A 12382-nucleotide genomic window follows, 5' to 3' on the forward strand; every position below is an offset into this window, starting at 1 on the left:
TTGGAACTTCCACTGTCTACCTCTTTCTAAGGAAACAGATAATTTTGTTAAATACAGGCTTGCTAAGCACTATGTACAAGTAAATTGTGACATTATGTCTGTCCTCTGAAAACTTATAGTCTAAGATAAATATATGTCATTTCCTTTTATGGTTAAATTCCACTTGTTCTTGATATCTGTGCCTAGTAAGCATCTGTAGTGTACTGGATGCCGTGCAGGACAAAAAAAATCTGATAAAGCACAGCTGGGCAAAGTCTAATAATTTCTCTCTGATCCTATACTGAACGTTCATGTAATTGAAGTCTATAGGAAATAGTTCCACTTTTCTCTTCTCCAGAGTAAATAATTCAAATCCCTTTAACTCGTTTTGTTTATTAACTCCATGACTCTTCAAACTCCATTAACATAAATGAAGGAACTTGGTTAAACAATTTTAGCCTATTTTATTAGTAATATAAAATTTCCTAGCTGGAAAAGGAAGGCTAAAATCAAATGAAACCTGGAATAACTCAATGAAGACAAAAACTTCCCTCAGTATACTCCCTAAAGATAAAATCACTCTAGCCTTCTAGAAGAATGGTTAGCAACTGCTCCCCCACACAAGTCCTTAAAGTACTTGCCTCACAAAAGTTGTGGGATTTTTGGGGGTTGTGGGGTTTTGTTGTTGTTGTTGTTGTTGTTGTTGTTGTTGTTTGCCTCTCTAAGATGATTCTGTAAGGAGGAAAACAAATCAGAAAAGCAGGTATTATAAATGGCACCTCTAGAACATTACAACACTACCCCTTCTGTCATCTCGTGGTTTGGCCCCAATTGAAAAGCACTTTCACGTGTTTTTTTCCACGAAATAAAAGAACGGGTTTGAGGTCTTTTATATCATTAGAAAATAACAACCAGCGTTTTGGTGGTGTGGGGTCATCGCTAAAGCAGTAACAAGAATGAAGTGTTTTGTACCCTTTCACCTTGTTCATCATCTGACTTTATTTTTACTTTTTATAGTTCTTTGTGAGCTACTGTCATGTAAGAGTACATCTAAATGTCATTATGAGAGACTTTGTAGCTTTTCATGGAAGTTTTATTTATCTAGGGTATAATTAATAACATTTAAAATAGAGTCATTTCCTCAAGCAACCTGGACATTAGTTTATGCGATGTTTCTCTGGGTCTGTTCGTTTCATATCTGTTGTCGGAGTGCAGGCATCTTTGAGTAGATCTTGTTCGTCTACTAGGGACATTGTTATTCACAGTAACTTCTTAATAATGATGCAGTTGACTTACAGTGTCAGCGTAAGAGTCAAGTATCTGGATGGTGAGCATATTAGGGGGTTCTGTTTATAAATATGATTAGAAATGGGAAAAGATGATAGAACAAACTATAAAGTGAATGATGATATCTCTGGGTAATAAGCTTGTTGCAGATTTTTAATTTTTTTCTCACACTTATTTGTTTTCCTGAATTTCTAAAATGAAAAAAAAATATGAAATCTTAGAAAAAGAAGAAATTATCACTGCTGCTTATTTCTTATTTGGTATTTGCTTATCCTAGGAGATTTACCCAGGCATTTTTCGTATGTGATATTTCTCTCCCAGTCTTCCCTTCTTGCCCGTGCTGCTGAAACATATTTTCTGTTTTAGCAGTGTGGAAAGTTCTTGAGTTTGTGTGACTAGGACTTAAAGATAAAACACATAACTATATCTGACTTTGATTCTTTTTATTTTTAAAATGTGATAACCTAGGTTTGAGGGTGGCTTTTTGCGTGCATTTTGCTGCAAGCCAATGCTTATGGTCCTTATATTTGCAGATGTGGCTAGGAGTCAAGGGAGTTGAATGTGCTGAGATGCATGGAAGGCTTTAGGTGATATTAATAACAATATGGTAGAGTGTGTCGGCTGAATCATATTTAATTAAATGAAAGCCACCCATTAACATTTCTCAGGCCCAAGCTCCTAGATCTTGATCCAGGTTTAAATCCCATTGTTTTAAAATGTTTATCCCTTGATCCATTGGCCATGAAAAGTTACATTCAAACTGTGCATTATAACTATAATCATGGAGATCTTTGCCACTGCTTTCCAAAGAAATATCTCATAAATCTTTCATTCTTGGCTAAATTTCTGGATTTTCAACATGGTTCCCCTTCTAAGCCCCTCTGCTTCTTTCTTCGTTTTACAATTGAAAAAATGTCTTCATCCTAACTTTATGAGACTGTCAAGGAGAAAATCCTACAGCTATCATGAGACATTAAAGAAGACAGAATAAAACTGAATGCCTTGGGAGTTTCGTGTAGTGCAAAAAAAGCAAGGAATAATTTGGTTTGTTTTTTCCCATCTAATATTTTTAGGTACAAGCCTATGCAGAAAGTGGATGGGGTTGCAGATGGTTTCACAGGAAGTGGTCAACAGACAGGCACATCTGTTGAGCAAACTGTAATTGCCCAAAGTCAACATCATCAACAGTTTTTAGGTATGTTAAGGTGTAATGCATATTAGTTGCTATTAGGATTTTGAAAACAAGAGAACAACAATAGTGTTTTCTCCAAGTTGCAATGTCTATTACAGATGTTAATTATAGTTTTTTTGTGTGTGCTGAAACTATGCACATTGTATTAGTTCTAGTTCATTTCTACTTCCTTGTGTTCACTTGAGCTTATTTTTAAAAATCTCAAGCTATATAGAACTTTTAAATGCATATGAATTGAAGCCTCATTGCTATGAAATTGCTTTCTGGAATTTGTATTAACTGGGCACTTTTGATCAAAATTGTGTTGTGTTTACCTGCAGTAATAACTTCAAGTGCCAAAAGGAATTCTCATTTCCTGTGTATAAAGTTGCATATGCATATACTCTCAGATTAGAAAAAAATTATTATAATCTTTTAAAAAGTAATTTATTCTTTTAACTTGATCACAGTACTTCCTTTTTTGTAATTTTGTAGATACTATATGTTTCTCGTTATTTAAAGAGTTAGGAAGTGGAACTTGAACATTTTGCATATTTCTGTCATAGATGAAGGTGCGAAAATGGCACTTTAAATGACGATTCTTCTAGAGATGAACATGCATAGTTTCTGTACAACAGATCGAGATAGCCAGAAGCTATCAGCCAGAGTGTGTGTGTATGTGTCTGTGTGTGTGTATATGTGTCTATGTGCCCTCTCTGACAAAGACAACTAGAATGTACTCTCAGGTCAGAATGGCTACTGAAGTTGAAAACATGTCAGTGTTCCCAAGCTAGGGTCCTCAAGTATATTCTTGTAGATCCTTGAGCTCTTGACAGGAATTTTTATTTTTTTTATTTTGTGTTTTTATTTCAATTATAATCTTTAAAAAGAGCATATTCTGCATTATCTGGAAGACTAGAACAAATACTGTTCTGCAGTTTTAGTTTCCACATTGGTATTTGAATTTATGATAAGGCTGGCACCAAAGTGTATTGCATTAATTGTCCAGAGCTAATGAGAAAGGAACAGAGAGAGACTTACTATGTAAATTACGCCTTCATCCCAAGGGGAGGCTAAATGATGTCCCAGTGCTCTGTGTGGAGGAAAGTTTCACAGCTCATTTGAATATAGAAGCGTAATGGGAGAACCAGCCACCATGACGTACGTGTTAGTATAGGCCTGTGAGACTCAAAAGATCCCGCGCTGCAGCAGTCAATACCATATTCATGTTGCAAGAGGTAATTTAGTTACAGGACAACAGGATCCTCTGTCATATCAAATGAATGTTGTTAAGTTTAATGTTATTTTTGGAATTTTCTTTGTACTCATTTTATAGCTCTTTTGGTTTATGATTATCTGAGAGAAATGAGCATAATGAGCTTAAAGTTAGATGTATTTTATGTACTTAAGTAATATAATGATAAAAATACCCCAAATTGATACTGGCCAGGTCAAGATATTTTTATTTTAATAGGGGCCTTATATTGAGAGACACCATGCTGTGTTATTTCCAGTATAACCATAGTGAAAATTTAGTTTCCTTAAAATTTTTTCAAGTATTCCCTCTATCCTTCTGTGCTGCTACTGCTGCTGCTTAGTTTTGTTTGTAAGATACTAATAAGAAAAGTTCTTGCTCTTTGGACCTCTGACTTAAAATTTTTCCTTTTTAGTCTTCTTGTATTTTCCCTCATTAATCTGTAATTGGCACCATCTACAATCACTTTTTTTCTGTTGTGTTGTCATGGTAACAGATGCATCTCGAGCACTTCCCGAGTTTGGAGAAGTTGAAATCTCTTCTCTGCCAGATGGTACTACCTTTGAGGATATCAAGTCACTGCAGAGTCTTTATCGAGAGCACTGTGAGGTGAGTCTTTTCAAACAGAGTATGGACACATGCTAAGTTTTGCCAGGCAACTTGCTAAAATAAAATAAGCAAACCTATTCCTAGAGGACAGATGAAGGTAGTTCATATTTCTCTGAGCACCAGTAAGTTCATTTTTCTTCTTGTCTCAGACTAGAGAAGTGAAGAATGCAGGAAAGGGGGAATAAATTCACTCCCCTTCTTCTTAGCCTGTTCTATTATGAACCCTTTGATAAAGCAGTTCCACCTCTAGGTACTCATCCTAGAAAAATGCTCACATGTGAGTAAAGAGATAAATGTACAAGGGAACGTGTTACACTACTGTTTTTAATGCAAAAGATTGTTTATAGCTCAATATTTAATAGGGAGCTGAATAAATAAAATATGGTACAGTCTATAGATTGGAATGCTATGCAGCCATTAAAAAGGACAGGCAACTCTAAATGTACTATTGTGGGACAAGCTCCAGGATTTACTTTTAAGGGAAAAAGCAAGATGTAAAACAGTGAACATAGCATACTATCATTTGAGTGAAAAAGAACATATATTTTCATCTCTCCAGAAGAAAACAAAATATTAATGCTGGTTGCCTTTTGGAAGGAAACTGAGTGACTGGGAGTCAGGGGAAAGAGATGATTTTTCAATCGTCTTTGAAAAATTCTCTTTTTAATCTTTTGAGTTTTACATCATAAGCATGTATTTCTATCAAACGTATTTTCCAGAAATGTTTAATAAATCACTTTAGGTGTTCCTTCCAGGGATCCTTGAGGCTCTAGTTTTGTTTGTTTTGTTTCTGCGGCTAAATAAGTTTTCTCTTGGTATTTTCCATCCCTCCTTCTACTCCATTTCTGAGTATCCCACATCAGAATGGGCTGCGTTGTCTCCAGAAGGTGAACTCTCTCCAAGCTAGCACGTACCTGCAGCTCATCTGGGAGAAAGGAGATAACAGATTGCAATAAGAGTTTTCTAAAGTGCCTCTCCTTTTGAAAGAGAAGTCTGTTTAGAATTTAAGGAGCTTTATTCCAGGGCTATTTGTGATCTACTTAGGAGTAAAAGATAATCCTCTGGATTTTATGGGCAGTCTTCCTGACTGCTGACAATGCAGTATGCAGTGAGAAGTCTCAGCTCAGAGCATTCACAGATTTTTTTTTTCCCACTCCAGAAATAAGAACTGCTTGAGTGAATCTGAGTGCTTGTCAAGGGTGCTAGATTATTAACAACCAAGGGCAAGTTCTCTCTTTATTAACAAACCATGTGCCAGAAGTGTCTTTCAACATGTCCCGCCAGTTTGTTCCCAACATTTCTTGTAATGACGAGAAGTGCTTACCATCCAATTCTCTTTGACTGCTCTGCTTTTCCTAATATTGGAGAATTCTGGATGATCCTTACTTATCTAGAAAAAATTTCTTTCTTTCTACGTGTATATCATGTATATTCAATAAATTTTTACATAAATACTCTCTGAGCAGTTTATCATTTCCCTGTGTTCAGGTAAAACCTTGCTTCAAGCGAACCAGCCTACACAAACATAATTTGGACTTTTTAATGTTTCTCATATTTATTTAAAGTATAAGTTGTAGAAGATATGTAAATATTGTAAATGAAAAACGCCCCCAATCAGATGAAGATACTCTTTGGATTACAAAATTTTTCTTAGCATACCAATTGTCGGGAGGACTCTGTATGAGGAGATATGGACATGTACGGTAATTAATCTGTGTGGGAAATGGCAGTCCATAGAATGATCCCCATTTACTTCAGAGTTACCAGTGTCCACGCCATCTCTCATGGGGTCTAAGCGCATATATGAAAAGGAAGAATTCTGATCATTTTTCTCCTGTCAGACTTCGAAATTTTTGAAGTGCTGGTGCCTGAGTCTCAGATCCAGTCCTGTGAATGGTTGTTTGCCCTAAACCAGTGGAGAATGAATTATTTTAAACTATATTTGCTTATATATTTTAGTCTGAACATATTTAAAAGTGGGTGGACAAATGATAAAATGTTTTATTCATTTGTAAAACTGCCTATATGAGACTGAAGTGAATATCCTTTTCAAAAGAATTATTTGAGATTATTTAATTTGAAGAGCTACTTAATTTAAGATGCACTAAATTCGTTACTTACCGTATTTTATTTCATATTTGTGTTTTAGGAAAAATTACTGTACCTATTTTGCCTGTTATTTGGAATTCTCACAATTGGTGTATCAAAGATGTTTTGGAAGTATCACTAGTTATGTAAGGACCAACTATAATTTTCTACACAAGTTGCTGTGGCAGTAATTTTTTCTTTTAATATATGCATAGTGTTCTTACAACAGTCTCATAGCTGGAGATGTGTTAGGCATCATATCAGATATTACTAGTTTCTTCGTTGATAAATATCTCTCGAAATGCACCTAAGCTACAGCTGAGAAAGCAGCTATAATAATTTGCCTCCTGAGAAGGTTTCGGGGTTTGCCTGGGAGGAGGGACATCTGGAAGCCCTTTTCTCCAGGGCTTGCTCTTGCATTTTTAGTGTTGCTGATACTGCACGGCGAGGAGTGTGTTAACTAACATGTCCGCTTCCCTCCATTTTCATTATCCAACTACTTGTAACGTTTCCTTCTGGTTCCCAGAACATGACTCCAGACAGATTTTGCTTAATACTTGAACTGGTCTCAGCGTGTTCGTGTAGAGAACATCAGGTATTCTCTATCACAGGCAGGGCCAGATCTGCTTAGGGAACACACACTCCAGAATTAGGAAGTTACGGTTTCCTCTTTTTGCCTAAGATGCTCAGATTGCCTCTCTCAGCGATTGCCCCATGTTTCTCTCAGCGTCTGTGAATTTTGTCTTGACGGGGCTGTTTTACATGTTTCTGTTCGCAGTGCTGATGACATCAAACACATTATACTGAGGACTTGTCTTTGATACTAAAAATAATCACAGAATCACGTGCTCTTTGCACAAACAAGTTATTTGGTTTTATGACTGCTTTTATCTGAAGGCGAATTTGCAGACTAATTGCAATGGCAGGGTGAAATTAAATATAATCATCAAAAGTTAATGAAAGTGGCAAATTTTAGCATCATCAAAAAAAAAAAATGCCCTCGATGCAGCTGGAAAATGCTTCTAGGAGATAAAACTAAGGAGAAGGAGGAGATGAGGCCCCCACCCCCAAGGTTAGAAAAGGAGATAGTTTGACAGCTTCTCTCCAAAGAGAGTGTGCAGAGATAGGAGTGAATGGAAGGCATCGTGTGACCTCAGAGATGTACTTGCTGTGCCTTTTTTCTGCCCAGACGGGCACTACCCTCTGAAGGCCAACTGGAAACTGTAGCTTCTACCCCAGCCTCTTCTTGGCTAGGAACACTCCAGAACCCATGGTCAGCAGCACTAAGCAGAGCTAATTCAGCCCTAACTCCATCTGCCACACACAAGCACCCCCACACCCTTTTCCTCTGCCCTCTTTTATGGTTGGCGGATACATCTAGTGCAATGAGGACTGATGTGAATTGAACCTATTCTGTGCCCTAACGGATCTGAGAATCATGTTGGCAACCAGGGAGACAGGAGGAAGCAATGGGTTAAGGAAGGGAAGAAGAGTAAAGGAAGCAAGTGTGAAAATGGAGGGAAAAGAGAGGGAAACGTAAGGGTGGAATATGAGGCCATTCTAGGAGGAATACAAGTTATCATGCTGAATCATTTAAGAATTCTTTTCCTCCTTTTTTTTTTTTTTCCAGCGAATCTCTTGTTTCCCCGTTTCCACTGGCAAAACTGAGTTGAATTTCACCATGTCCACTTATGAGCCCAGAAGTGTCTCTAGCGTTTGTCTCATTTCAGTACGTTCTCCTCACACATCCCTGTAAGACATCTTGTAAGGTGATAGTGATAATCATTTTGTTTTTTAGGCAATATTGGACGTTGTTGTGAATCTTCAGTTCAGCCTGATAGAAAAATTGTGGCAAACATTCTGGCGCTATTCTCCCTCTACTCCAACTGACGGCACTACCATTACTGAGTCAAGGTCAGAATCAATATGCTTTTCCAATTCATTTTCATGGCTGAGTAGACGCCACAGCTAATGAATTAGAGATATGTATACCAGTTGTGAACCTTACCTGATAACGTTAAGTGGATAGATTGAAATAAACCACAAACTACTCTCTTGAGGTTTCAGCGTGTGTATTCTAGCTCCCATTTTTATTGATTTGGGGGACTGCGGTAGAACTGTTTCATCCTCATGGAATTAGTATCATATCTGCCTTTCATACCGTCAGAAAGTATTAACGTGCATAGGCAGCTCTGGGGGAGTGTTGTATATATCCAGCCGTATGGCACCAGGGCAATGGTGGTGTAGTTCTAACCTCAGTAATATTTGATAAACTAAAACTATTTTTAAAGTCCATTTTCTTTTTTATCCTCATTTGCCATCTATTCATTTGCTACATTTATTCACACCAGCAATCTGAGTGAAATAGAAAGTCGACTTCCGAAAGCAAAGCTGATAACTCTGTGCAAACATGAGTCTATCCTGAAATGGATGTGTAACTGTGACCATGGGATGTACCAGGCTTTGGTGGAGATTCTCATCCCCGACGTCCTTAGACCTATTCCTAGTAAGTTAAATGCAGACAAGTACGGATGCTTTTGTTCTCATACATTCCACCCAGAAAGTTTTGGGCAGTGACGTTGCAAACTCGAGTGATTCTAATCTCATTTAAATTTGCCAAATTGAAAACATGCAACACAGAGTATTGCATGAAAGTAGCCTAGAACAAAATGGTAGTAAAAGGGGAAAATTCTGTTTTTCAATCTTTCATTTTCTTTTTGATTTAAAAAAAAAAAAAAAAAAGGACAACCTATAGATGTGACGGCCTGGATGACTAATTGCAGGAACACTCCCAGGCCAGTCAGTCATGTGAAAATTATTCTACCCAAGGACACAATTTCCTTCAGAGGGCCCCCAATTTTTGAAATCTGTAATTGCTAGACCAGCCTCTTTCATGGTTGCTTTTGATTTGAAATGAATTTATCTTGGTTTCCACTGAAGTTGAATTTCTTTATAAAAGCATTTACTTTGTCACCAACGTCATGTTAAGAACTACAAATGCAGTTTCCATTAACAGTAATGGTTAACTGACATTTTGAGGGAGAAATCTATGTAACTGCACAAGCATTGTGTTCCCACCACAAAGCAAATAGAAATTACATAGATAAGTTAGATTACTTTTTTAAGTGATATGCTTTTTTAAACTACCTTGTTGCAAACAAAGCTATTTTCTGCAAGTGTCAATATAAACGCTACTGCGGATACTTGTGTTAGAGGCAGTTGAAACGATTTTAGGCCTACATCTTTATGAGCACGTACAAGTAACCTTGACTTTTAAAGAAATCGGACAGAATTTCCATTCTACAGTGACGTTAATCGGGTAAAAGCAATCTTTTAGCTTGTGAAATTAGCAACCATGTACTTCAAGTACACTGTTCACGCTCAATTCTTGTTAATTTATTCCAGAAAATATTTAAATAGGGATTAGTAGAAAAAAAAAGATGAAGATACTAACATTCATATATTTATACTTTCTTTTTTAAATGTCATAGGTAACACTGGAAGATATGAGTTATTTCATATGTTCCTCACCACCTTAAAATATATGCTTAGACATGCATTTACATATAATACCACATACACATAAATAAATTTGTATAGAAATTGGTTTTTTAAAAATCCAGCTGCCATTGTCTCACATTTTTATAAGTTGCTAATATTTTCTACTCTATTTGCACCTAATTTCCTGACTAAAAACTGATTAAGAGTGTTGTTGTCATGGAAAACTTCAACATGTAAATTCTCTACTGATTTATGTTCCAGAATCTCATTTTCCTTGTTTTTGTCTTGCTCCCTGTGCTCTGAGTGATAATCTCTAGAGATGTTTAAGAGAAGTTGCATAGGGTAGCTCATTAGCCTATGACATCTTGCCACCAACATAAATTTCTCTCATGAGATGTAAGAAAAGATGTCAGTGAGCACTTTGTTTTTTGAGGTAAATCAACAGCACCAGTATCCACTAACCACTTCTGAAGTCTGTTGCTTCTATGTTAGTATCACAGGACTTTAACTTGTAAACTCAGCAGTTCCCTAACTTCAATCATGTATGGAGTTTAAAATTTTTAAATACACAATACAGTTGACCTTTGTTTTTTGTAAATTTTGATTTTAAAAACCAATTTATTCTGTCAAGTAGTTTGTCTCTGCATTCAGATAACTCAGTTTCAGGAATTTTGACATGAGTATAGTTTTATGGTTTCTCTGAAATTGCACAATACATTAATGTGCCACCCTACCACATAAATTTGGAATTTTAATTCCTGTTCTATAACAAGACTTAACAAAAATAAAGCTTAAAATACAGTGTAGAATGCTATCTTCTGATTATATGCATTTTAGTATTAGTCATAAGCAGGTTGAGACCAGTTAGCTTTGGAACAGTTTTGCATTTCTAACCATCCATTCATGAGAAAAAGTTACCAGAGTCAATCTGCACAATTTGATCTGACATGAATCCCTACAGAGAGAGCAAACTTAATTTTATTTTTAAAAATTTTATTTCCTGGCTACTAGTACTTCACTCTACCATTTACTGTCCAGATGGGATTCCTTTTTTAAGCCAAAAAAAAAAGTCTGCATATCACACTAATTTAAAGTCAGCTTGAAGCTACTATATTCTAAAATACATTTATCTGAAAATGGAAAAAAAAGTTAACTGTAAAGAATTGTACAAGAACTCAACTGGTAACACTTAAATGTACAATTTGTGATTATAATTAAAGGTGACCCACATGTCATTTAGTACAAAAACCTATAATCATTTGGCATACAAAGCATATCTTTTTATTTTACAATCTCTCTAGCATTAAATTTGTCTAGATAAAATGAGTCATATCAAATGTTTTAAAGTAATATTTTCCAGTTCTTGGTTTTTTCAGATTAAATTATTATATTAATTATAGACAAAATACAAAATACAGATAGCCAAATTGAATCTTGGACAAAATTTTACTGAGTTTCAAAAAAGGTCTTTAATTTTTTTCACTCTTTCATTTCCATTCATGCCTGCCCTCCATGGTTCTAGTACATAATACAGCAGAAAAATATCTTTCTTTCTTTTTTCTTTTTGGCTAAAGTGGGAAGCTTTGGAAATTTCAAAAGATTAGTTCTTAAGAAATTTCCAACTCAATGTTTCCAATAGATGATTCTCGTGGTTAAGAGCCTGCACTTCTTGAGTTTTTCCTAATCAAAATTTAGCCATTTCTATCTCTTCCATCATTTGTCCACTTAAAGAAATCATTTTTTAAAATTACTTGTTTTTTTTATTGGATTAGTAAAATGTATATCTTTTGCAAGTAATCTGAATAATCTAAATTATTTCTAACTCTGCTTTAACAAAAGTAATAAAGAAGCATGTCAGACTCATCTGAGCACAGAAAGAAAAACCAAGGAATTTAACCCCATCATTGACATTAATATTTTTGGGAGCCTTGGACAAAAATTAACTTCTCTGTTTCTTTTAGTGGAATACCAATTGTAATGCCTACCCACATTATAGGGAACGCACAGAGATTTATTTTATGTTGTGGGTGGTTCAGACACTTACTTATTAAATGTCTAAAACTGCTCCCTACCCTGTGAAGCCTTGGGCACAGATGAAGCAAAATGCTATTGATTAAATTACTTGTTGAACAGTAGAAGAATTCTGTCCCCTGTCATACAGCCATCTCAGTAAACAGACCCCTTATTGCCAAACAGTCATAGTCATTCCTGACAACTGAAGATGCTTCTAACTGTTTTATGACCACCATAAAAGCTACTCTCCTGGGACCTATCCCTATTTCAGATTTTAACAGATATGTAAAGAGTATGGAATGGACTATTTTAGGAATATCTTAAGAATATTGGTCTCTGTGACAGCAGTTTTACCACAGTGATCTTTTATCTCTACCTGCCAGTGAAATGGAGAATAGTAATCCAAAATTATCAAGTCAGGTTATTTTAATTTTTTACCTTACTTTTCAACAAGAGTGAGAGATAACTACTCTAATTGA

The 12382-nt window shown here is 35.8% G+C and overlaps 1 protein-coding gene across 3 annotated transcripts in view; it reads left to right on the forward strand.

The window, feature by feature from the left end:
- RFX3 (regulatory factor X3) overlaps positions 1-12382 on the forward strand; it is a 276215-nt gene that overhangs the window by 218297 nt on the left and 45536 nt on the right. For all 3 annotated transcript variants that reach the window (XM_045504958.2, XM_010967889.3, XM_045504959.2), the window contains 4 exons: positions 2340-2461; positions 4189-4301; positions 8188-8303; positions 8741-8895. In XM_045504958.2, the coding sequence (XP_045360914.1) occupies positions 2340-2461; positions 4189-4301; positions 8188-8303; positions 8741-8895 (506 nt within the window). The remainder of the gene's footprint in view (positions 1-2339; positions 2462-4188; positions 4302-8187; positions 8304-8740; positions 8896-12382) is intronic.

Source organism: Camelus bactrianus, chromosome 4 (genome assembly GCF_048773025.1).
Source record: "Camelus bactrianus isolate YW-2024 breed Bactrian camel chromosome 4, ASM4877302v1, whole genome shotgun sequence".
Lineage (NCBI taxonomy): Eukaryota > Metazoa > Chordata > Mammalia > Artiodactyla > Camelidae > Camelus > Camelus bactrianus.